Source organism: Sarcophilus harrisii, chromosome 1 (genome assembly GCF_902635505.1).
Source record: "Sarcophilus harrisii chromosome 1, mSarHar1.11, whole genome shotgun sequence".
In the NCBI taxonomy this organism is placed as follows: Eukaryota; Metazoa; Chordata; class Mammalia; order Dasyuromorphia; family Dasyuridae; genus Sarcophilus; species Sarcophilus harrisii.
This window is the reverse complement of record NC_045426.1, coordinates 667,366,212-667,391,742: the sequence shown is the minus strand read 5'-3', so window position 1 is coordinate 667,391,742 and position 25,531 is coordinate 667,366,212. Positions and strand designations below refer to the sequence as shown.

General features: G+C 44.8%; 1 protein-coding gene across 1 annotated transcript; it reads right to left on the bottom strand.

Moving 5' to 3' along the window:
• Positions 1-773: 773 nt before the first annotated feature.
• On the bottom strand, positions 774-25,530 carry COPE (COPI coat complex subunit epsilon). Its single transcript, XM_003760761.3, has 10 exons — positions 25,321-25,530; positions 19,969-20,031; positions 18,149-18,249; positions 16,696-16,848; positions 11,821-11,874; positions 4,762-4,843; positions 2,373-2,528; positions 1,922-1,990; positions 1,556-1,630; positions 774-1,054 (listed from the first exon to the last, which is right to left on the bottom strand). The coding sequence occupies exons 1-10, from the start codon at positions 25,450-25,452 to the stop codon at positions 1,007-1,009; spliced, it is 933 nt and encodes a 310-aa protein (XP_003760809.1). The 5' UTR covers positions 25,453-25,530; the 3' UTR covers positions 774-1,006.
• Position 25,531: the final 1 nt, after the last annotated feature.

Here is a 25,531-nt window from a genome sequence, read left to right as displayed (position 1 = left end):
AAAAGTCACTTCACTTCACCTGTTTACCCAAGTTTCCTCATTTGCAAAACGAGTATAACAATAACATTTACTTTCCAGGACTGTAGTGAAAAGTAAATGAGGTAACTAACATATAATAAAGTGATTTACAAGTCTTAAAGCACTATATAAATATTACTATCAAAGCCTGTTAAAACCTCTCTCTAGTCTCCCTCCCTTCTGGACTCCAGTGCAGCCAAACTGGCTCCTTTCAGTTCCTGGCACACAGTTTCCCCAGCCCCTGGGCCTCCCACGTGGCCCACTTTGTCAGGGTGCTGCCATCTTCCTAACAGTTACGTGGCAGACCGAATCCAGTGAGATTGCAGATGTGAACAAATGTCAAGTATTTCACACATGTAGAACAGGTAATATTTCCATCCTGCCCAGAAGGACAAGCTCCTTGGGAGATGTCACAAGCCCTGGAGCCTCCTCTGGCCCCCAAGAGCTGGCAGAGGCCCCTGGGGGAGAGGGAGCAGGGTGTGGCTCAGGGAGCCGAGCTGGGGATCACCACCCCCAACCCAGCTGCACTTCCTGGCAATGAGCCCTGATGCCCTAATTATAACTACACCTTTCATTTCCAGAGGAGAGGTTTCAGGGTGTGCAGGTCAGGCCAGCTGTATCATCCCCCTTTAGACAAGCAAGCAGGAGTGAGTAAGAGCCTTGCCCAGGCTCCCACAGGTAGGTCTTGGATCCTTTTTCATTCTCCTCAGCCCCACGCCAGACCCTTGCCTCCCCCCAGACACATGCTAGAGTCCTTGACTGCAGAAGAGCCTTTATTGAAAAAGGTGCTGCTGGGGCCTCCTCCAGGTCTGACTCCTGGGTCTAGCACAGCTCAGGAGGAGCTGAGGCCAAAAAGCCTCTAAGGAGAAGCTGGGGACTCCAAAAGTCCTGGTCCTTTGTTTTGGGAGGTGGGGCCAACTGGCCAGTGAGGGGTTTTCTTCATTTCTGGGGGAGGCGTCCAGGGCCTCCACAAAGCCCTGAGCCCTTCTCACGCGCTTGGAGTGTACTGCAGAGCCAGCCGGTCAAAGTCATTCTCCTTCAACAACAACAAAAAAAAATGGTAGAGGAAGCCCCTCAGTCTCAAGCTTACCACAAAGGTTCTGAGAAGGAAGCGCCCCTGCCTGAAGAGGAAAACTCCCTCCTATATGGCCTAGACAAGGGCTCATCCCAGCAGGAAAGTCTCCCACCATGGAGAGCTCCCAAACTCATAAAGAGCAGAAATCTGTTTCCCCAAGATATGTTCCTGGACCTGCCCTCTGGGGACAGGCTGCACAAGTCTTAATCTCTCTTCCCAGGGGAGCTCTCCATGGTACAGAACAAGCCAGGGGATGGCGTCAGTTTGGTCACTCCTTTGGAGCTTACCCTCTTAAGGGCTCAGTTTCCTTATATACTAAAAAGACTGGGGTGGCCTGAATGGTTCTTGTGTGCCCCATAACATGAAGTAGGATGAGTCCCACGATTCAGGGTGGGACCCCCCAAGATTCTCAGACCAGAGGAGGGTCTGCATGAATTGGGAAGGGCTCTGGGCCGGGCTTACCTTGCTTTGGTACTCTTTGATGAATGGATGGGATCGGTGGGCATCTTTCAGTTGTGACAAGTATCTGTTGGTGACCTAGGGGAGAAGAAAACTCCCTCATCCTACAGGATATCTTGCCATCCCTGGTATTGTGTCCTTTTTGCTCTTTTCCAAGCCCACCCCCTGGGACCCCTTCTTGAAAGAAGTCCTGACCCGGGCTTCCCCAGCCCCAAGACATTAGTCACCTCAAGTGCCAGGCCCAAGCAGCAGAGCTATTTTTGGACAGCTCCAGCTTTCTCCTGTGTCCTCCCACCTGAGCATGAGGAAGGCAGTGGGAAAAAAAGCAAGGGGAACGGGGTGGGGGGGGGGGGGAGTGAGGGTTTTTACCTCAGGGGGCTTCCCCAGGTGTTGGGATAAGACAATGAAGTTAATGAGAGTCTCTGGGTGGCTGCTGTCCTGGAAGCAACAAGGAGAGAAGGACCAGGATGAAGACAGAAGCTTTGTCTGTTTCCCTTCCCAATCTGCCCTCCAGACTCAGTGAGTTCGTGTTGCCTAGGACTTTTGTCCTGTCCATGAGTAACGTCTTCTGGCATGGCCCCTTCTCTAGCACTAGTCTCTGCCAGGAGCCTCAAGTACCAGGAGCTACAGGGCTTCAGGTGACTCAGAAGGCAGCTTCAAACCCAGAGATGGGAGGCCACATCCAACTTTTTCAGCAGAGATGGGGCAGCAGGGCTGTCACCTCCACTGATTGCCTATGTCTAGTGGAGGGATGACCCTCTGAGCATGAAACCGGCACTGCCAGGGCCCTGACTACCTGCTGATGGGCCTGGAACCTAACCTTGTCGAGTGCCTCTTGGAGAACTCCTTCGGCATCCTCCCATTTGCCCTGGGCCATATAGCAGGCGGCTTGGCCGTTGAGCAAGAGCAGGGTAGAGGAGCACTTATCTGCCATCTCCTGGAAGATGTAATAGGCATCCTGAAGCTTCTCACCACCCTACAAGAAGACACAATTGTTATAGTTTGGAGCCTCACCCTGCCATCACCTAGGACACTCTTGGGCTTCATATCTTTCTATCACCTTTCTAATCACCTAAAAATCCTGAAATAATGGGCTTCCCTTCCCAGACCCACCCTCATGTCCTTGTGAGGCAACTCCACTAATTTTCCAAAGACACAAATAAGCTCAAGATTTGGGAAGCCTCCTAGAGCACTGAATGTCAGAACCACATGGCTTTCTGGAAAGCAGAATATCAGAGAAGACAAAGAATAGGAACAATCAAAGTCAGGAACTCTGAGATCATCTACTCCATCTTTCTCCCCTCTTTTCCTTGCTCAGACTTCCCTTGGATAGGGAATTCCCAGTATAGAAGAAATGTCATCCACCAGTGGAAATGGACAACCAAGTGGTCTTCAGGAAGACCACTGACCCTGCTAATTTACTGCAGTCTCAAAGAATCTTAATGGGAGCAGGAGGAAGCACTTTAACACAGGGAATGTATTGGATTTCCCATTGCATTTACTATGCTCGGCTTACTCCTCATACCCCATTTTATGTTTGGGAAAACTCAGGCCCAGAGAAGGGAAGGAATATGAACAAAGTCAGAGACAGAGCCAGGAACAGACTCTGGCCTCTAAGCTGTTAGTCTATGTCCCTCAGAGGTCTTAATGGCTCTGACCTACAAGGCTCTGAAAAGCCAAGAATCGAAGTACCCAGCCTGAGTTCTGGAATTCATTCAGGTCATGGAAATGGGCTAGTAAGGCAATTCTAGCTCCTTACTGAGAAAAGACAAGCCCAGCACTCCTCAAGAGGGAAGTCAAGCCAGGGAAAAGGTCCAAAGCTTGAGGAAACAAATCTTTTGGGCTCCATGGCACTGGCATTTGACCCAGCCCAGGTGAATGACTGTGAATGCCTTGTGTGTTCCTAAAAGAGCCTTCTGAAAACAGTCATAAGCTGTCCAACAAAAAAGCTTGTCAGAAACCGGGAAAGCCTAGCCAGGGACAGTCAGACTGCCAAAAGAGAAGGGCAGGAAGAATCGAAGCCCTGGCTTCATCATTCTAAAACTGGATCAAAACAGAAAGAGATGGACCTAATGGACCCCCAAGAGGATACATGACGTGAGAGGAAGCTGGTCTGCAGTCTGCTTTTCTTTGTTGGCAGGAAGGGCCAACCCTGAACCCTAAGGCAAGGCAAAGAAGCCCATAGCAAGTGGGCCCACATTATCCTCACAAGTGGCCTGGGAGAAAAGAGAAGGCAATTGAAAACCACAACTCAAAACGGATGCTGAGAGTCAAGTCTCCTATTCTCTGACCGAGGGACATTGGCAGACAGCGGTCATAGGGCGACATGCTCACGGAGTACCTCTAGGATGGAACCTATGGCTTCAGGCCCTCTCATGGACATGGAGCCCCTTGCTACGGACACCCTATGTCCAGTCAAGCATCACCACAGAAAGCAGCCCCCAAATATTCTTTAGTGGAACAAGCTCTGGAGCCATTCATTTCACCATCTGCTAGTGAGCATCCATGGTCTGCACGGCCCCGTGCTTGGAGCCTAGAGAGGGAGATGATATAGAGATCACCTTTGTATTCTGGATGAAACAAGTGGGGATGTTCGGCTTGGAGAAGAAAGTGGAGTGGGAGAGATGGGGGCTGATGGCTTCAAATATCAGAAGGTCCATCAGGGGAAGAGGCACTAACCGTGCTCCCTAGACAGGAGAAGTACCCTTAATAGGGAATATTAAAGGGAGGCAGATTTCTGCTCAGGAAGGGGAAGAACTATTTAGCGATCTGTACAGTAATGAGTTACAATCCCTCCAATGTTGAGCCAGCCCCCATCACCAAAGACATTCTACCTCTTGGGAATAGCCCAGAGGAGAATTAGAAACTGAATGGCTATTTAGGTAATGGCTTAGAGCCACTTTCCTGATATTGGTCTTTATACTTCTTTATGCCACAGCCTTTTCCTGTAGCGAGAGACGCAAGGTTCCTGGAAATGAAGAGTCCACTTCCCTTCAGGAGATTACTGCACACTGAGGGACTGAAGGGAGGAAACGTTTTTCCATTCCCAGGGCATGGCTACAACTGCAGGTCACACTCCCAGAGGTTCACTCAGTGCAGGAAACCGCTTGCTGACCCCCTGCTCTGGGAAGTGGGCCTGGCCTCTCCCTCTGCCTCTGCAGCATCATTCTGCAGGGTCACAGCTGGCGGCTCAGAGCTCAGGGACTCACCATGGCCAGATTGACCCAGGCAGTGGCCAGCTGCGTCAGAGTGGCGTCCTCATCCTGCTCCTGCATCTTTTTTAGCTCCTTGCTGTAGCAAAAGAAAGAAAGGAAAAGTAAGGCTGAGAAACAAACTTGGGAAATTTGGTAAAATAAAACAATGAGGGTGGAGCTCTGAGTGAATCCAGCTATACTTGAAAGCAACTTAGAATATATATATATATATTTTTAAGTCTGTATCCTTTAACTCCAAGATCAAACTGCTAGAAACATTCCAAGGAAGATAAAGGAAGTCCCTATACAGTTCATGACAAAACAAGAGCTTAGAACAGTTCACAGGAAGATGGATAATTCTGACTGCATACAATTAAAAAGTTTGTATATATGCAACATTATAAGAGAAGCAGGAAACTGAGAAAAATCTTTGCAGCAAGTTTCTCTGATAAGGTTTTATTTCTAAGCTATTTAAAGAACCAAATCGAATTTATAAAAGTAAGAATTATTCCCCATTTGATAAACAGGCAAAGGATATGAAGAGGCAGTTTTCAGAGGACAAAAGGCAAGCTATAAATAGCCATTAAAAAAAAAAAAAAAAAGATCACTAATAACTAGAGAAGTAAAAATTAAAACAAATCTGAAGTACCATCTCGCACTCATCAGTCAAAAGACATTTATAAGCACTCAGGTTCCAGGCACTGTGCTAAGTCCTGGATTGGAAAAAGTTGATAAAAAGGGAAGGTGAGCCGTGGGAAAAGACACACATTAATGCACTGTTGGTAGAACGGTGATATGGTCCAGTCATTCTGGAAAGCAATTTGGAACTCTACCATAAGAGCTATAAAACTGAGCTTATGCTCTGACCTAGTGATACCACTACTAGATCTGTACCCCAAAGAGACCAAATTAAGAGGAAAAAGCTCCATACATGCAAAAATATCAGTGGAAGCTCTTTTTCTGGTAGCAAAGAATTACAAATTGAGGAGATGCCTATCAAGTGGGAAATGACTGAAGATATGATGCATGGCATATGGTACACAAAAGAGGCAACACGAATAAAAAGAGGTGACACAATTGAAAGTAGATGGGCTCTGGAGTTAGGAAGATCTGAATTCAAATCCTGCCTTAGACATACTAGTGTGTAACTTGGACAAGTCACTTCACCTCAGCCTCAGTTTTATAAAAAATTTTTATTTCACTAAATATTTCCCAATTAAATGTAGAGTTCCAAATACTAGCTCTCTCTCTTGTCCCTTATACTTCTTTCAGAAAGCAAACAATTTGATAGTGATTATATGTGGGAAGTCACACAAAACATATTTCCATATTAGCCACATTGAGAAAGAAAACACAAAATAAAACAATAAAAATAAAGTAGAAAAAATATGCTTTGCTCTGCATTGAGAGTTCATTAGTTCTCTCTCGAGAGATAGAAAGCATTTTTCATCCTGGGAACTTTGGAATTGTCTTGTATCAGTCTTTTTTTTTTTTAATAATAGATTTTTATTTTTCATAACACATACAAAGATAATTTTCAACAGTCACTCTTACCAAACCTTGTGTTCCATATTTTTCTCCCTCCCTCTCTTAGGCAACAAGTAATTCAATATAGATTAAACATGTGCAATTCTTCTAAACATATTTCCACATTTATCATGCTACATAACAAAATCAGATCAAAAAGGAAAAAAGAGAAAAAAAAACCAAGCAAACAAACAAAAAAGGTGAAAATGCTATGCTGTGATACACGTTAAGTCCCCATAGTCCTCTCTCTGAATGCAGATGGCTCTCTCAGCCTGAATCACCTCATTGTTGAAAAGAGCCACATCCATCATCATCGTTTAATCTTGATGCTGTGTACAATGTTCTCTTGGTTCTACTCACTTCACTCACCATCAGTTCATATAGGTCTCTCCAGGCTTTCCTGAAATCATTCTGCTGATCGTTTCTTATAGAACAATAATTGGATTATTGTCTTGATCAGAGTGGGCAAGTCTTTCAGAATTGATCACCCTAATACTATTACTACGGTTCATGATGAATATGGAAATATATATATATGTTTAACCTATATTGGATTGCTTGTTGTCTTGAGGAGAGGACAGAGGAGAGGAGAAGGAGGAAATTTTAGAACACAAGGTTTTGCAAAGGTGAACGTTGGAAACTATCTTTGCATATATTTGGAAAAATAAAATACTATCAAAATTTTTAAAAAAATTAGTGGGCTGCTGTTTTGTTGTCTGTCCTTCATTTTCACGGGACCAAAGACATCATGGAATGATGTCTTAACATGTGTGTGAACCAGATTTAAGTGAGGTGAGGCAGAGCTGCACAAAGTCATCAGCCCCACACTCTCTTCCACAGTTACCAAAGTGACAGAACAAGAGTCAAGAAGACTGGTGACGGCCCTCTAGGCACTCCACAGCACTTGCTTCAGCCACCTTTATGACCACTAAAATGAACTATTATCATCTGCCCATTTCCTTGGGAGAGGTCTTGACTGTTTGGCATAAACACTCCCTTAACTCACCAGTGGTTCGAGGCCCATCACTTTCCCTCAACCTGGTTTAGTCCACACAGACTGTGTACAATGTTCTCACTTTATTCTGTATCCATTCATATGTCTTCCCAGGTTTTTCTGAAATCACCCTGTCATTTCTTTTCTTTTTTTAATTAAAGCATTTTCAAAATGGATAATTTTTCAACATTGACCCTTGCAAAATCTTATGCTCCAAATTTTCCCCTCCTTCCTTCTATCCCCTCCCCTAGATGGCAAATAATCCAACATATGTTAAGCAGATTAAAATATATGTTAAATCCAATATATGTGTAAAAATTTATATAATAATCTTGTTCCTACAAGAAAAATCAAATCAAAAAGGGAAAAAAGGAGAAAGAAAACAAAATGCAAGCTAACAACAGCAAAAAGAGTGAAAATGCTCTGTTGTGATCCACACTCAGTTCCCACGGTATTCTCTCTGGATGTAGATGGCCCTCTTCATCACTGACTCTCATTTCTTATAGCACAATAATATTCCACCACAAGCATATACTGTACCTCATTTAGCCATTCCCCACTGATGGGGAATTTCCCCATCATTTCTCTATTTCCAAGTCTCTGCCACCACAAAAAGAATTATTATAAACATTTTTGTATAAACAATCCTTTTTCTTTGATGTTTTTGGGATATAGGCCCAGTAATAGGCCCAGCTAGATCAAAGAGTATGCACAATTTTATAGTTCTTTGGGCTTCATTCCAGATTGTTCTCCTGAATAACTGGATCAGTTCACAACTCTACCAACAGTGAACTACATTTTTCCAAATCCCTTCCAGCATCTGTCATTTTTCTTTTGTGTCATGTTAAGCCAATCTGACAGGGGTGATTTAATTTGTATTTCCCTAATCAGTAGTGATTTGGAGCATTTTTCATGGGATTAGTGACACCTTTGATTTCGTCTTCTGAAAACTCTCTGTCCATAACTTTTTTTCCCTTGAGGCAATTGGAGTTAAGTGACTTGTCCAGGGTCACACAGCTAGAAAGTATTAGGTGTCTGAGGCCAGATTTGAACTCAAGTCCTCCTGACTTCAGGGCTGATGTTCTATCCATTGCACCACCTAGCTGCCCCTGTTCATATTCTTTGATCACTTATCAACTGGAGAAAATCTATCTCAGCTTTATTAACTGTAAAATCAAGATAATAACAGCACTGACCTCTCAGAGTTGTTGTGAAATGAAGTAATATTTGTAAGCTATGTAAGTGCTAGTTATTATTATGACTCTGATGGAATAATATTATGCTGTAAGAAATGAAGGGGATAATTTCAGAAAAACCTGGACAGATGTATATGAACTGATAATAAGTGACATGAGCAGAACTAGGAAAACAATTTCTACAATAGCAACAGTATTGTAAAAACAAAATAATTTCATAGTTCCAAAGGACTTATAATGAAACGTTGTCCACCTCCAGATAGAGAGCAGATGAATTCAGTGCAGATCAAGGCATTTTTAAAAAATGTGCCAGAGCAGCTATTTGCTTTGCTTGACTATATATGTTTGTAATCCCCCCCGCCTCCCCCCCCCACACACACACACACCTTGTTTTCTTATTGGGAGAGGCAAAGGAGAGAGAAAATACAGACCTCAAAATAAAACTCAATTTTAAAGAAAAGGTTCCATATATAGCAAAATATGACAGCTTTTTTTTGCAGTAGCAAAGAACTGAAAATGAGGTGGGTATTTATTGATTAGGGAATGGATAAGCAACTTGTGCTTTCTAAATGTGATGGAATATTACTGCAGGATGATATAAGAAACTATGAGTATGATGACTACAGTGAAGCACAGAAAGACAAATATGAAGAAGCAAAGTGAAGTAAACAGAACCAGATAATGTAGATGGAGAAATAAAACAATGAAAATTAGATTGCAATGACTGAGCTTGAGAGATATGAGAAGATAATTCTTCTCCTTGTTCACGGAAGTGAGAGACCATAAGTTTGAAATTCTGAATACATCAATAAGTCAATTAATTTTACTGAAATTTTTCCTTTTAAAAAATTAAAAAGATTTGTTTTCATGAACAAAAATATATTTTGTCTTCATTATTTCCCCTCTAGCCCAAATGAAAGGAAAAACCACTGTAATAACTATTCGTAGTCAAAGAAAACAAATTTATGAATTGGCTGTATACCAAAAACTGCTTTTTTGTGCCCAATGAGTGAATACTGAAGTGGATAGCAGCTTCATGGGAGTATGGTCCTCTGTGATCATGAATGATTACTGTGTTGATCAGAGTTAAGTCTTTCAAGTTGTTTATTTTTAGAGAACTGTTCCAAGAACACAACGTACATAGTAACTACAACAATTTAAAAGAACAAAAAAAAAGAGTGAAACTAGACACCGTGTAATTAAAATGACCGTTGTTGGCTCCGAAAAAATAGCCCATCCTCTCCTTTTCTACAGATGTAGGGGAGTGGGGAAGGGAAACAATGGTGTGGAACATGGCATATATTGTCAGATTGGTTAATGTGTTAAGTTTACTGAGCCACTTTTCTATCTTTCTTTTTAATTCTTTATAAAAAGGATGGAGCTTGGAGCCCTGGGATGGGAGTTAGAAGAATGTATTTTGAAAATGAAGATGAGGTAAAAATAAAAGCTACCTAAATCACTGACCTCATTATCTTTCTTCCCTTCCTCTTCCTAACTTCCCCATCACCCTTCCAGCTACCCAATCATCCTTAGGTGACTCCTCACTATTTCCCACCATCCCCAACCCCCCCCAATCAGCAGTCAAATTCTATCGATTGTGCCTTTGCCACATCTCTTGCATAGGCCCCATTCTCTCCTCTACTTTCACTCCAGTGCTTCTACACTAGCTGCTGGTTAGCTTCTCTCAGCTGTCAAAGTGATCTTCCTAAAGTGCAGGTCTTACCATATTACCTCCTATTCAATCAACTGCAGAGGAGCTTTATTCCCTGCAGGATCTGCTTGCCTTTTAAAGCCTCCATCATCTTTGCAGTCTTCTTAAACCCCATAGCTCCCCCAGCACATAGTGTAATGCAGCGACCCTCCCTCCTTGCTCTTCCTCAGACAAGGCCTTTGAAGGCCAAGAAATACCTCTCAGTCTTCCTCAGCCTCAGTGCTTCCCTCTGCTTCTTCCTAATGTCTCTCTCAGCCTTTCTCTCATTTGTTCATGGCTGCTGGCATGTCACCTGCCCCTTATCCTGTCCTTGAATACAGGAAGGGACCACGTTTTTGCCTTTCTTTGCATCCCTAGCACTTAGTTCAGTGCCAGACACAGTAGGCACTTAATAAATGATTGTTGACTCGACTTGGTTTGCCAGGACTGATTCTCCCTGACATGATGTGTTAGGGTTTGTATGAGAGGTTCCTCAGTTTTTGGGAGGCGGGTGGCACAATGCCACCAACCCACATCTTACCAAGGAGAAGCCTGGTCAGAAGAAAGGGGGACACCTCTCACAGTGGGATCTCCTTGTGTGAAATTCCAATGAAAAGGATTCTCAGTTGTTGCCCACACATCCTCAGTGAACTCCCCAAAGGCTTCCTGCAGGACCTTGGGAGGAAACCCAAAAAGCCAGCCAGCAGACCTGGAGGTCCAGGGGCTGGGAAGTGCACGGAGGCTCTACTCATGAAGTAACATTTGCCTAGTAGTAATAGTCCTATGTGGGATCCCTTTAGGAGCTCACTATGTAACTGCCCTGGGAAGAGAAAAGGGCAAAGACATAATGAAGGATTTGAGATGAACTGCAAGGTAGTGGATCAGAGACGTGTGCAAGCACCTGGGTGACAGTCCCTCACCTCTACAACAATGGGACTCGACTTGAGGATCTCTAGTGTCTTCCTACTCGGACTTTGGAACTTACACCCTGACTTGTCCACCCTCAGGGTGCTCTAGCTCAGAAAGGAAGAGCAGAGATCAGAGGACACAGAGATAAAAGTCAAGTCCTATATTTAAATCCATCAAAGAAAGCCTAGATATTTTGTGGGGACAAGGCTTGAGGCTCTTACTGGTTTACAGTAATTTTACAGCCAAGAGCACAAGTCTAATGTCCAGAAGGAGGAAGGAGTCAGGCTGGCTGGGCACGCTAACCTGGTCAGACCCCAGAGGAGAAGTACAGTGCTCAGGAGCTCCACATCAGGAGGGCCATGGTGCGGCAGTGTATGTCCAAAGGAAGGCAGCAGAAAAGAACTCCAAAGCAAGTTATGCAAGGATTAGCTGAAGGAACTGGGAATGTTTAGCCTGAAGAACAACAGATTTGGGGAATACACATTATCTCTCTTCAAGCATCTTGGAAGTCTGTCCCCTGGAAGATGAATTAGATTTGTTCGGCTGGTCCCTAGAAGCAAGAACTAGGAACAACTGGGCAGAAGATACAGGAAAATCCCTTTATCCTCAGCATGAAGGATAAAGCTACTAACAATTAAAGCTGTCCAGAAAAGTTTCCTTTTGGTGGGGAAAGAGAGGAGGCAGAGCACTCATTGGAGGTATACAAGTGCAGGCCGGATGATCCCTCCATTGGAGAGGTCTCTGGCACGTGATCTTACCGGGCTAGGTCCAATCTGTCCAACTTCAAGAGTATCTGCACAATCATGGCCATGCTGTTTGGAGAGATGGACAAAAAAAGAGGTCAGCTCCCACCTCTATAACCACAGGGGCCCCACACAGGCCAGGACACTGACTGTTTCCCACCTTTTCCAGCGGCAGTTCTCTAAGCCCTAGTGGCAATGCTGGTGAAAGGAAAGACACCGAGAATATCAGCCACCCTGAAATGCTGGGCCTCCTTAGCACCTTAGCCTCTTCTCAGAGAGCCAGAGCCAGGAGATCTCCACTCAGCACAGCCATACCTCAGGACACAGGCCCTGGGCAAACCTCACTCCCAAAGGTCACAAGGATTGACGGGGTGGGGGGGGGGGGGGGGGAGGGGGAGAAGGGGGAGGGAAATCATCATAGCATCAAGGAGAATTTCAGAAAAATTAGCATCTGAATGGAGAAGACAAAGAAGGAGCAAGGAAGCGTCTCCTAGCTACCCCAAGCTCAGTGGTAGGAAAATGAGAAGGGAGGGCACAGAAAAGAAAGGAAATTCAGGGACAGAAAGACAAAAGGCATGTAGGGTGAAGTCATTAGGAAAGCTTGAAATTTGAAAAGTGGGAGCAGATAGATTATGAGCCCACAAAAGAGACATTTAGCGCAGCTCAGTAGGGGATGGTGGGTGAGAAACTTTCCCCCTGGAATAGAAACGCAAACTTGACGGGTATCCCAGGAGTATTAACCAAAGCAAGCCAGGGGCCCAAGGTGGGCTGCCCCAGCTGAGCTAGGAGGGATGATTGGGATCAGGGCCAGAACCATGATGAATGTTTGCAGCTGTGCCATGCCCATGGGGCCTACAGTCCTGGCCTTGGATAGAAAGCTTCTCTCTGTACCCACAGCTGACCCTTCCCTCTTAGCCCTCATGAGTCATTTGGTTCTTTTTCCTTTTTTAAAATAGCATTGATCACAATAACTGATATTTCTGTCCCTCTGTGGCCTATGAGACGTGTTCCTCAGAGCCAGTCTGTGAGGCAGGTAGGTCGATATCTCAACTTAGAAAGGAGGGAAGGAGTTCAGAGGCACTTGCTCAGGGTCATACAGCAACCTTGGTCTTCTGACTCCTAGTCCTGAGCTCCCCACTTGACTTGCCGTCAAGGTCCTCCATAAGCATGTTATTTGTCAGAACCTCTGTGGACATGCACTTGCTCATTAGGTGGCCTCTGTGGGTCTCAATTTCCTCATGTGTATAATGGGAATGATCCTCTTCACATTCCCTACCCTGGGTTTGTTAGGAAGCACTGGAGAAAGAGAAGCTTGAACTATCAGGACTGTTTCTAGGTCCTCCTGCTTCTATTTCACTCAAGTCTGCTGGCTTTACTGAAGTCAGGAAGTCTGTAATTTCCTCTCACTTCAGACGGGCTATGGACATGAGGTCCCCACACTGCACCCTGTGATCACTCAAATGATTACAGGTTTTGCAGAGAAGATGTTACTGAAGGAGGGGAAGGGCTACATCTCAAGGCAAAGCTTTTGCAGAAGCCATCACCTCTAGACTGGGAGTGGCAGGAAAAGTATAAAGGGCAAACCTGTCCTGAAGCTTCTGTGGTGGGGGGAGGCCCATTTTCAGGACATCTGTTCACACTGCCCATCCAGGGGCTAGGAGAGTAGTTCAGTGGTCAACCCTGGGAAGCCCTGCAGACACCATCTTATTAGGGACTTCTCTTACCCTTAGACAAGCAGACTTCTGGTAGCAGGCCTTGAACCAACAATTGCCACTCTTGTTCAAAGCCCTTCGGTGAATGCCCTTCTAGGAGGTTTAACACTTAGTTTGCTATTCAGGGTCATCCACAATCCAGACTGCCCCTTCAGGATGGATCTAATTTCACCTTGCTCCCCTCCAACGACTCTCCAGGCCAGTTAAAATGGACATCAGCCTCTCCTTTGTGCTGCCCTCATTGCATTACTGATGCCTGCAGTCCCCAAGCTTTCATCTCTAAAATATGATTTCTCAAGGACAAACCCCATGCCATCTGAATTCAACACAACAAATAAATTTGTTATTGTTGTTGCTGTTGAGTCCAGTCTGACTCTTGGTGACCCTGTTTGGGGTTTTCTTGGCAAAGATACTGAAGTACTTTGCTATTTCTTCCTCCAGATCATTTTACTAATGAGGAAACTGAGACAAAGGGGGCCAGGTAACCTGTCCAGGGTCACACAGCTAGTAGGTGTCTGAGGCCGGATTTAAACTCAGGAAGATGAGTCCTCCTGACTTTAGGCCTGGTGCTCTGTCCACTTCACCACCAAGATGCCCCTAACAAATATTTACTGAGTTTCTAAATGTACCAAATGCCGAGCTGAGCAGCTCTTCATGGAGCTCAGGATGAGATGCAAACATGAGTAATTACAACAAAAGATATCAAAGTCTGTCAGAGAAGCACCAAGTCAGGTCCTTAATAACAAACATATGTCATTATCAACTGGGGAGGATGGGACAGCTCAGGGACAGGGCCATGGGTGGTAGCCTCTGAGCAGGGTCTCAAAGTATAGGTAGGCATTCGACAGAGAAGAGGCAGCAGGGTCAAAGGCCAGGAGCTGGGATGTCAGGGCACAATCCCTCTCTGCCCTGGGCTGGATGGAGCACAGAGAGCACAGGGTGCATAATTCAGAGTGAAAGGAATGGGCTAAGGCTGAAGTAGGCTACTGAGTCAGGCCTCAATGCCAGGCAAAAGCACTCCCAACGTGATCTAGCCTGGCTGTGGGATCCTGGACAAGCCTTAACCTCAGTGCCCACACTCTAAGATGAGAAGGCACAGAGGAGGTGCCAACCTGAGCCAGGAGAGGGTACCTCCATTCCCTGGAAGTCCCAATGTCAGTGAAAGCACAGGTCTACTTCCTCTCCCCATCTTTTCAGGGTTCACAAAGACCTCTCTTTCAGTCTGAGGGTGATGGGACAGGTATCATTAGCAAGGTCAAAGTTCAAAGCAGATCAATAAGGAGGAGAGGGGTTTCAGGAGTGGGGGAGGAGGGGTAAATGACAAGGGTCTGAAAAGAGCTGGGGGCTGGGCAGGGAGACCAGAAGCAGCCATACATGCTTTTTCTCTGTAAGTTTCACTAATGGGCAGGGGAGACATGAGATGGCTCAGTTTCATCAATACAGACAGACTAAGGAAAGATGGGGAGCAGTGGGCTCCAGGCAGGAGAATTTCCTCCTCTGGGAAGGGGATCTGCTGGCTGCTGAGCCAGGGGAAGAGCCTGGGAGAGCTCCTGCCTGATAAGCTCAATCTTCTCAGGGAGGAGGGCCTCCTCTTCAAAGTGGGGACTGAGGGACAGAGGAACAGGTTTAGAACAGCTGCAGTGGGGAAGGGGCGGGCTGGGACAGCTGAGCAGCAGACAGGGCCAGCTGCTTCAGGAACCCCTGATGTGCAGTGGGCAAAATCAGCCAGGGGTCAGCCCTCCCCAGCGCCAAGACTGGGCAGCCTGGGAACAGAAGGAGAGAGCAACCTGATAGTTAGCAGGCGGAGGGTGGGTAGGTAATCACTGAAACAGCACTGAATACAGCGGCAAGGGGAGCCAAAGTGAGCGGGAGGGCCTAAGAGGGGAAGAGGGTTGAGGGCTTGGGGCCACGCTAAACCCCCAAGGAGGAGGTAAAGGTTCAGGGGCAGCATGCCGGGGGTAGAAGCATCTCTCCTGTGCATTTGCCACATTCTAACTGGTACTTTACTGAGCACCTACTACGTTCCAGGCACTGTGCCACCTCTTGAAGAACAAGGCCGTCAGGGAATCAGAGATTCAGCTCTACAAGAGACCTCAGGCCCTTGAATGTATCTAAAAACAGGGAGGATGAAGCCAGCAGTGAAGGCACAGCCTGAAGTCACTGCACAGGTACTAAGTGAAGAACCAAGATCAGAATCCAGACCTTCTGACTTCAAATCCAGCCCCCTTTCCATTGTACCCCATTGTTTCATTTTTACACCGTCCATTGAAGGCATTTACATAGTAGACACTTCCCTAAAACATGGGGCCAACCCTGTCACTCCCCTACTCCCATGGCTCCCCACTGCCCCCAGAATCAGTAAGAATTCCTATTTGATGTTCGGAGCCCCGCATGGACCAGCATTCCCACCCTTCCAGTCTTCTCACACACCACTCTGCCCACCCTCTATGGCCCAGGGACACAGACTTCCAGCTGTCCCCCCCATGACATTCTGTATCCTGACTAGTACTTTCTTCCTTGCCTGCGGTGCTCTCTCCATCCCCCCTGGCTCCCAGCTTCTTTCAAGATCCAGGTAAATTGCCCCTTCTAGCACTCCGTCATCCTGAGGCCCTCCCTGATCTGTCCTGTCCATGCCTCCGGAGGGTGAGGGGACTGTTTTTGCCTTTGAGTCCCTGGGACTTGGCACAGTGCCTGACACGTAGTAGGTGCTCAGTAAACAAGCTGATCTGAGTCGGTGTCTATTGAACCAAACTGGAGGACAGCTCTGAGCTGCTGCATGTGCGGCTTATTAAAGGACAAGCTGTCCTGGATTGGGCCTGAGAGAGGAGAGGGAAATGGTGCTGCAGACGGACAGCACCGCAGAGCCAAGGACAAAGCTGCTTTCAGCCGTATGAAGGAATAAAGGTGCTTTCAGAACTCTGGGCCGTGTCCTTGAAGCAGAGTCCCTCACCATGGAGGGAGGAGCGTCTACCCAGAATACAAATGCTGAGTACGGCTTCCAAACACACAGGCTTTGGAAGGGCCTGCATATTTCCAGACAAGCCTCATTCATCTGTTTCTATGACAACGGTCCAAAGAAGTTCTCTGCATCCCAAAGAATGCATCTTTGCCCCAGCCTCCTCCTGATGCTTGCTGAACAGTGCTGGGTGGGGAAAAGGATGAATACAATGGTACTCACCACTCCAAGCTCTCCCCTTGGTGCAATGTGCGCAGAGCAGCGTCGGGGTTCTTGTCATGGAAGTAGATGGAAGCAGCCATTAACAAGAAGGTCGTGTTGGTCACATCGACATTCTTTGCCATCTTTCGGTCCAAGTCTGCCACAATCACATCTCTGCAAGATAGAGATGATCAAGTCTTGCACTCCCTTCCCCTGATCCCTGATTCCCTGGATCTCCTGGGCCCTATTAATCCTGGGGGGAAATATTCTCATAGACTCACAAAGCTACAAGATGGCCAAGATGAAGGGATTTCAGAATGCTGGGAGGGGGAAGGCCATCCCAGATAGATGCTGACAGCATTTAGGAGTGCTTTCCTCAATTAATATGGTGCTTTGGGAAAGAATATTTGTTCCTCCTCCCCCTCCTCCCCAGCTCTGCCATCCTGGGTTCTAAGGGCCCTCGCAGTCCTGACATTCTGTGTCTCTCCTAGCTCTGACACTATATATACTATATTCTAGCAACTCTTCTAGTTCCAAGTTCCTTCACAAGCTCCCCCCCCCAATATGATTATGATCTCTAAAAATAATAATTTATATTTCTAAAACTAATATTAAGCATCTTTTAGACTGGAAGCTGGAAGGGAGGGTACATGTTCCCAGTACATTCTCCTTTATGAAATTTAAACTCCAAGGTAAAAGATTTAAATTCCAAGTATTAGGAAAGATCCATTTATAGTCTCAGAGGCCTAGAGAGGAAGAAGCCTTTAATTAAGGCTGAGGGGTACAGAGTCCATGAAAGCATCCTTTCTGTAGGCTCCATGGTCTGCTTCTGGAGCAAACTTGGGGCCAAGCAACAGGCCAGATTAGATGATCCTCTAAAAAAAAATTTTTTTTTTTTGAGATGTCTATTTTTTTTTTTTTAATTTTTAAAGCTTTTAATTTTCAAAACATATGCATGGATTTTCTAACATTGACCCTTGCATGGCCAATCCTCTAAAATTTGTGTCCAGGGGGCAACTGGATGACGCAGTAGATAGAGCACTGGATCTGGAGTCAAGAGGACCCGAGTTCAAATCCAGCTACAGGCACTTAATACTAGCTTTGTGACCCTGGGCAAGTCACCTAACTCCAATTTCCTTTCAAAATAAAACAAAACAAAAAACATAAAATTTATATCCAATGTCACCAGAATTCTAAAAATCTCACACTTCAACAACATCTAGAAGTCACAGATTACAGCCCAGAAACATCATAGAGACTTCTTACTGGAGGCTGATAAATACTGACCCTGGAAGCCCTAAGAGACCTTGCTCCTACTCCATGAGAAAAGCTACTGATATCTCTCTGGTGCCTCGACTCTCATCACAGGCCTTTGAGCTAGGTGGGCAAATGTCATCACCATTTTACAGATGAAGAAACTAAGGCACTGCCATTTTAAGCACCTGTCAATTGGTACTAGAATCTTCCCGCTCACCTCTGGCTTTCATTGGAAAGATACTCTGCAAACATTCGGACGGCCTGGAGCTCTGGGGAGGAGTTGGCTTTGATTTCATCCAGTACTACGCCATACTTTCTCTGTAGAGAACACAGAGAAATTCCATCATATCGTTCCCTTCATTTATAAAAAGGCAGTTGGTAAGGGTCACAGGAGCCAGCCAGGATTCCTATTTCCTTCCGCAGCCTCAGGGCTATGGATGGTTCACTCCAAGGAAGCAGTTTCACTACCAGGAGACACAAGGAGGCCTCTGTCAATAACCTGAGGCACTGTGCTATAACAGAAAAGCCCTTGGATTTGGAGGGTCCTGGGTCTCAGTCCCAATAGTTATTAGTTCTGTGCCAACAAAATGGGAGTGAATGGAGCCCTGGACTAGGAATCAGGAAGATCTGCATTCTAGCCTCAGACAATTAGTAGCTATGTGATCCTGGCAAGTTACTTTACTTCTGTGTCCCTCAGTTTCCTTATCTACAAAATGCAACTTCTACCCAGGGTGGCTGTGATAATAAACTGAGATGATATTTGCAAGGCACTTAGCAAAGTGTTTGGCACATAGTAAGTGACAGGTAGTGGTGGCAGTGGTAATGGCAGGAGGAGGAGGGAGAGGAAAAATATAGAGGTTATAAATTAATTTTATCCCTATCTTGTTTTTATAAAATTTTATTTTCTCAAAATAATTTCTCTATTCTTGTCCTCCCTTATAACAAGTAATAAAAAGGAAAAAAGACAAAACAGTTCAGTAAAATTAAGCAACATACCAACTAACCCTACATTCTAAGTTGTCTCTCTTACCCTCCAGACCCTTAAGGAAGAATTTAAAAGGTTATTAATACACTGCAAAGTAATGCTTTGGGGGGAAACTAGATCAGACTTATTATTTTTCTCTGTGAGTAATGTCCACTGTGGGAACTTCACCACCAACATAGATTAGCAATTTGTAACTTCAGAATCCTAGGAATTTCTCTGGGGTACAGAAAGGTTAAGGACATTCCCCATGGTCACAGAGTAAATCTGTTGCTGAGGAAGGACCAGAACTCAAAGTTTCCTGATCTCAACGTTGCCATGCTATCTGCTTGGTCTTGAAGCTGCCTCTTAAGAAAAGGGTAATGTGAAAACTTTAAAAGAAACCCGAAGACGGGTCTGAGCTGAAACAGAGTAAAAGAATCAGAACGAAGGGGCCAGTGCACACACCAATCACATTAACACAAATGCAAATAATGCAAAGATTTTAGAATTCAGATCTGTGATTCCATCTCAATTCCAGAGAATTGTTGATAAAACATATCACATGGCCAATGGGTAGGTTTGTTTTAACTGTACTCTTTTGTTGTAAACATAATTCTATTGGTAGCAGGGAGGAAGTTATTAGAAAATAAAACTAATTTGAAAAGTAATAATAAAAACTTTTTAAAAACAAAGCACTGACCTTCTCTCTGAAGCTCTTTTAAGACAGAAGGCCTGCTTTGTCTGCAATCTTTAGAAAGCACACCAAAACGAGGGATTTACAGTTCTGGGCCTTCAGTTTCTCCTCCTTCAAATGAAACACTTGGAAGAAAATGAGTTTCTCCTTTTTGAGCTTTGCCAGTTCCCATTCCTTCCAATTGCAAATTTCAATGTTTTATGTTCCAAGGTCCCATCTGGCTCTATCATTATTATTATTATTATTATTATCATCACCATCCAGATTTGTCACAGAAACAAAGCAAATGGATAATAAAGGGACAACCTAACCCTGTTATGTAGGCATGGGAACTTTGACTGAAGGACGTGTGAGTTACAAAGTCTGAAAACATTATTACCTGTGCAAGATAAGCTCTATACAAGAAGACATCTCTTTCAACTTCTTTTTCTGGGCTAGAAAGCTAGAGAGAACAAAAAATGTTAGGATGAACATGTATGGAAACAAATCAATCAATAGCACCTATTATACCAGACACAGCGGTAAATGCTGTGCTAGGAAAACCTACACAAAAGAAAAACAATTTCTCCCCTCAAAGAACTTATATCCTATTGGGGGACTGAAGGATATCTAATGCCCAAGTTTGTAGCTCATTCTTGACAAAAGTGTAAACCCCATAGCTTTCTGAGCAGAGCACAGAAGGCCACATTCAGGCCCTATTAGCATCAACAGTGTCTAAATAGTATAAATAGCTAAGCAGTTATAACAGAGTCTTGGTTTTCAGTGTAGATGAGGCCCACACTAGGGTAAGCCAACTTGGAATTTTGGAGAAATTTAATTCAACAACAAGTGCCTCCAGTTTGCAATGCCTTCTTCTAGGTAGTGGGGATAGAGAAATTATAGGCTTTGTACACAAAAAGCTATCCATATCTAACTGGGGAGCAAAGACTTACTCATAAATAATTCTAATACAGTTGGGCTCTAATTACAAAGGAAAGACACAAATAGGGTGCTCTGAGAAATCTGGAGTGGGACAGATCACATCTAGCTGAAAATTGGAGGAGGGTTCTAGGGGATGGAACCTAATTTGAGATGGAGAGAATGTACTGTAGATCAAGGAACCTAGGGAGACACATTAGAATGATAGGTTAGATCCATATGACCTAGAATACCAGGATAAGGAAGGAATCTAGATTTTACTGAGCTGGCAGTGAGGAACTATGAACTTTTTAATTAGTGGGATGGTAAGAACTGTGTATTAGGAAGAGTATTTGGCAAGAGGACAAGCACAGATAGAAGAAAGGAGAGACCAGAGGCAGGAAGACCATTTAGAAAGTAGGGGGAAAAGTTAAAAAAAAAAAAAAAAAAACTCTGAATGAGGGGGATGGCAATGAATGGAGAATGAGTCTGTCTGGATCCCACAAGGGTAGAATCAACAGGATTTGACATCTAATTGGATTTTAGGATACAGAAGCTGGGGGAATTCTTTAGGGTTATTGAAAATCTTGAATGCAATATCTCATGACCAGATTGCCTTGCTCATGGAACAGAACAAAGTGTTAAGGTTATAGCAAGCACTTCTGCCATACAGGGTGAATCAGGGTCTGGAACTTAATGAAATGCTGGTTCAATTCATGAAATAAGTTCCACTACTGACTTTCTTAGAATCTTCCTGTGTAAAGTGAAAGGTCAGGATCAGGGCTTTCTAATGGGGCAAGGCAACCATCAGTCATTAATAGTATCTATGCAAAGATGTCATCCAAGCCCCAAACAACTGACTGACCAATGCATTTCTGAGATATGACCTTCTGTTTTTTAAAGCTGAAGAAAGGTAAATACCAAAGGCAAAAGAGACCAAATTCTGAAGAGGGAAATATGGTGGGGTTAAGAGGCACAGCTTTTAGGAATCAAATACTAACATGCCAGCTTGGTGTTTTGAGCACTTCCCCAGCTGGCCCTAAACTTCCTTTCCAGCCTAATTGAACAGACTCCCCTTCAAGTTTCTAATACTATGTTCCAGCCAGACCTCAGTATTGCTCTAGTACTAGGGATCCAACATCCCACCTCTTGCCTTCTGGCCTCTGTCTCTTAGCTTTTTTAAATGTTCAACTCATGGGGCAGCTAGATGGCACAGTGGATAGAGCACCAGCCTTGAAGTCAGGAGGATCTGAGTTCAAATCTGGCCTCGGATACTTAACACATCCTAGCTGTATGACCCTGGGCAAGTCTGGGTTAGACCCTGGGTTAACCAATTGCCTCAGGAAAAAAAAAAAAGTTCAACTCATGTTCCAGCTTCTTGACTCACCTTTTAATTTGTACAGTCTGATATGCAGATACCCTTTTAGGAAGCAGATTTCAAAAACTTCAGAAGAGATGGATAGGATCTCAGAAGAGAGTTGCTTTTGAATAATATTCTCAGGTAATTAATTACCTAAGTCAAACAAATCCATTAAGGAGGAAAAATGGCTTTTGTCTGAAGAGATCAATGTGGATTCACAGGGAACTTATCAATCAACTTATAGTGTAAAAATAAAAGAAAAAATGGAAGCAAAGCCAAATAATGAGAATATAGATGAAGATAAGTTTAAGTAGATTTTAGTATAGCTTTTGACAAAATTTCTCATTCCACTTTGTGGAAAAGCTACATATTAGAAAATAACACAATTAAATGGATTTAGAAATGATTGGTTTCACTGATAGGTGGGTAATGATTCTGCATCAGCATGGCAGGAAGACCTGTGAGTATCTGTCCTTGGTCCCAAGCTGTTTGACATCTTTATCAATGCTGTGAATAAAGGAATAGGTGGCAGGCTCATCCAGTGTGCAAATGACATCCAGCTTAGAGGAAGATGGCATTCTGGATGACAATCAGAATTCAGAAGGATTTCAATAGGCTATAGCACAAGAACGAATCTACTAAGAGAAGGTTCACAGAAACAATGGAAAGACTGAACTTGGGTACAAAAGTTCAGCTTCATGAGCACAAGATGGAGAGGGATGGAGAAATAGTAGCTGGTCTGGAAAAGACCTGGGGGAGTAAGTAGACTGCAAGCTCCATAGAAGTTAGCAGTATGCTGGGGCAGCCAAAAAAAGCCAGTGTAATATGAGCTACCTTAAGAGAGGGATGACTTTCAGGAACAGGGAGAATGTGTTTCCACTTCAACCTGATTTCATCAGACTTCATCTGGAATACTGCATCCAGTTAGAGAGCAACTAGAATGGTGTCATATCCATGTCAAGGATCTAAGGATGCCATATGGACATCTTAACCAAGTTTCCATAGAGAAGCCTTCAGAGAGAAGGATGCTGTGAGACTGCAGAAAAGAAGATTCAGATCTTCATGTGTGTGAAAGGCCGTCATGTGAAGGCAGGACTAGCATTGTTCTACTTGGCTTCAGAAGGCAGAACCAAGAGCAAAGCAAGGGGAAAAGGAGAGGATTCTAAAGAGGCAAATTTGTGTTTGAGGTCAGAAAAATATCGCAATGATGAGAGCTCTGTGAAAGTAGAAGGAATTGACCACTTTTCTGTCATGTTATTGAGGAAATTCCTTTTATTTACAGGTTGGACTATCTGGCCAATGAATCCCCTTCTCACTCTCAAATTCTATGACTTCTACAGGATTACCTAAAGAAAAGGTAACCTTTCTCAAAGTATATAAATTCACTTTTTGTTTTTCTTTCTTTTGTTTTTTCCATTTTGTTATGATTTTTCTTTTACAATATGACTAATAAAAAATAATTGTTCAAGTATAACCAATATTGGATTGTTTGCTGTCTTGCAGAGTAGGGAGGGAAGGAGAAAAAATCTGGAACTCAAAATCTTACAAATATGAATGTTGAAAATCACTTTTACATGTAATTGGAAAAATAAAATGCTATTAAGTAAAAAGAAAGAAAAGGCGATCCTACTTTCTTTGGTATTGAAAATGGGTCTCCTTAAATTATCATGCAAATATTTCTCTGCTTTTAAGATTCCCTTAGGTAGATTGTAAGGATTTCTGTTGTTTTTGTACTCCTGGCATGCTTAGCTACCACAAGAGTTTAATAAATGATTGCTGTATGGAACTGGATCCCCAGAAAAGGTGGTAGGCTAGTATGCGGAACCTTACATCCATGGTTGCCATATATCTTTGATCTTAGTTTTATCAATTTCCAGTAATTACCAAGCCAGCGTAAGACTTGGATCTGAACAGAGGTGGCTCTGTCACTTATCAGCTGTAGGAACATGGATGAGACCTCGACTTTCTAATCAATTAAGAAAGTATATGCAAAGCACTGACATAGGAGCAAAAAGTTAAAAATGAAACAGTGGTTGGACTCCAGCAACTTATTCCCAAATATGAGGTATCTTTTGCTACCTACTTAACAGGGGTCTTGTGAGAATTGGATCAAAATATATGTGGAAGCACACCTGCCTTTCTTTAATCGTAGATTCTTCAGATATAATTCATAACTTTTGCTAGACTTTGGGTTCCTCTGAAACAATTTCTGCCTCCTGCCTTTGGATAATTTGTTAAATGCGAAAATGATAAATCTGTAGAAAACCCTAAATTGAACGCAGGACTGGGGCCCTGATACACATGAATTTACCTTGTGAAGATACCTTCCTGGATTTTTTGGAGCGCAGGTTTTCTCAAACACTAGTCCAAGGTAAGTTTTGTTTTTGGTAAAATCACTTAATGGATTTTTAAAATGATGGCTCAGGTCCTCTCACCCTAGGCTTCTCTCAACTGAGATTAAAGAGCTGTCCAAGGTAGACCATTTAGCTATTTAAAAGTCCTATATAATCTGGGTAGGGAAATATTTAGTTGCTTTTGCACTTCTCCTGTACCTTTTTCTCACCAGCAGAAGAGAGAAAGCGTTGGGGGGGGGGAGGGGGGAGATAGGATTTTAAGGTCTCTTTCAGCAAGGCAGCTCTTACCCAAGTCCTTGTCCCTACTAGAAAATGCCCATTCCGCTTTCCGACCACACTGCCATTCCAGCTACTGACTGGGCTGGCTCACTCGGGTTCTCCAACGGCCCCCGGGGCCATTAAGTACGCTTGACTACCTAGAGTTCATCTTAACCAGGTTCTCTGGAGAAGTTCGCAGAAAGCGCATTCACTTCCAAAAGTGCCTTAGCAGGTGGGGGGGGGGGGGGCCCAATCTCTGGAGACCGCCCTAGGCAGGCCAGAGGGTCACTCGTAAAGCAGGATTTGAGGGAGGGGGTTCCGGGCCATTCAGATCCAAGGGGGGCTGGGCAATTTCTAGACCCCGTCTCCCCAATCTAGGACTTTCAAGATTGGAAAGTTTAAGTGTGCTGCCCCAAGACAAGGTGCGGGGGGAAGAAGGCTGGATTTGAGTCGGGGGTCCTGGCTTTGTCAATTACTACCCGCTGACCTCGGGCAAGGAAATTTCTTCTAGCTGTAAAACGGGGGCGGGGCGGGGGCCGCTCGCCCCGGGGTTCGGCAAAAGGAACATTCGGTAAATGGGGCGCTGAGCTCCGAAGTCCCTGCCGCGTCCCGGACGGGCTCCGACCGCGAAGGCGGTCGGGACTGAGGAAGAGGCGCCGACAAACCCCCGGGCCCCCGCGAAGGCGGTCGGGACTGAGGAGGCGCCGACAAACCCGCGGCCCCGCGAAGGCGGTCGGACTGAGGAGGCGCCGACAAACCCGCGGGCCCCCGAGTGCGGTCGGGACTGAGGAAGAGGCGCCGACAAACCCGCGGGCCCCGGGCCCCCGGCCCCGCCCGCCCTCCCGGCCCGCCGCGGCCGTACCTTGACGCGCTGCGCTTCGTTGATGCACTGTTGGTAGCTGCCGATGTAGAAGGCGTTCTTCACGTCGAACAGCTCGTCCACCTCCCCGGGGCCGCCGGGGGCCGGGCCAGGACCGGGAGCCGGAGGTGCCATCTTGTTACCGACACGTCTACAGAGACGAGGAGGAAATGACGCAGGCCGGCGCCCGCGAGGCCCTCTGGGAATCGTAGTT

Bases quoted from the DNA above. Each gene is read 5' to 3' on its own strand.
- COPE (XM_003760761.3), bottom strand. From the start codon at position 25,452: ATGGCACCTCCGGCTCCCGGTCCTGGCCCGGCCCCCGGCGGCCCCGGG. The intron at 20,032-25,320 runs GTACGGCCGCGG...TGTTCTCTCTAG, and splicing joins ACGAAGCGCAGCGCGTCAAG to CTTTCTAGCCCAGAAAAAGA. The intron at 1,991-2,372 runs GTTAGGTTCCAG...TGTTGCTTCCAG, and splicing joins TCCAAGAGGCACTCGACAAG to GACAGCAGCCACCCAGAGAC.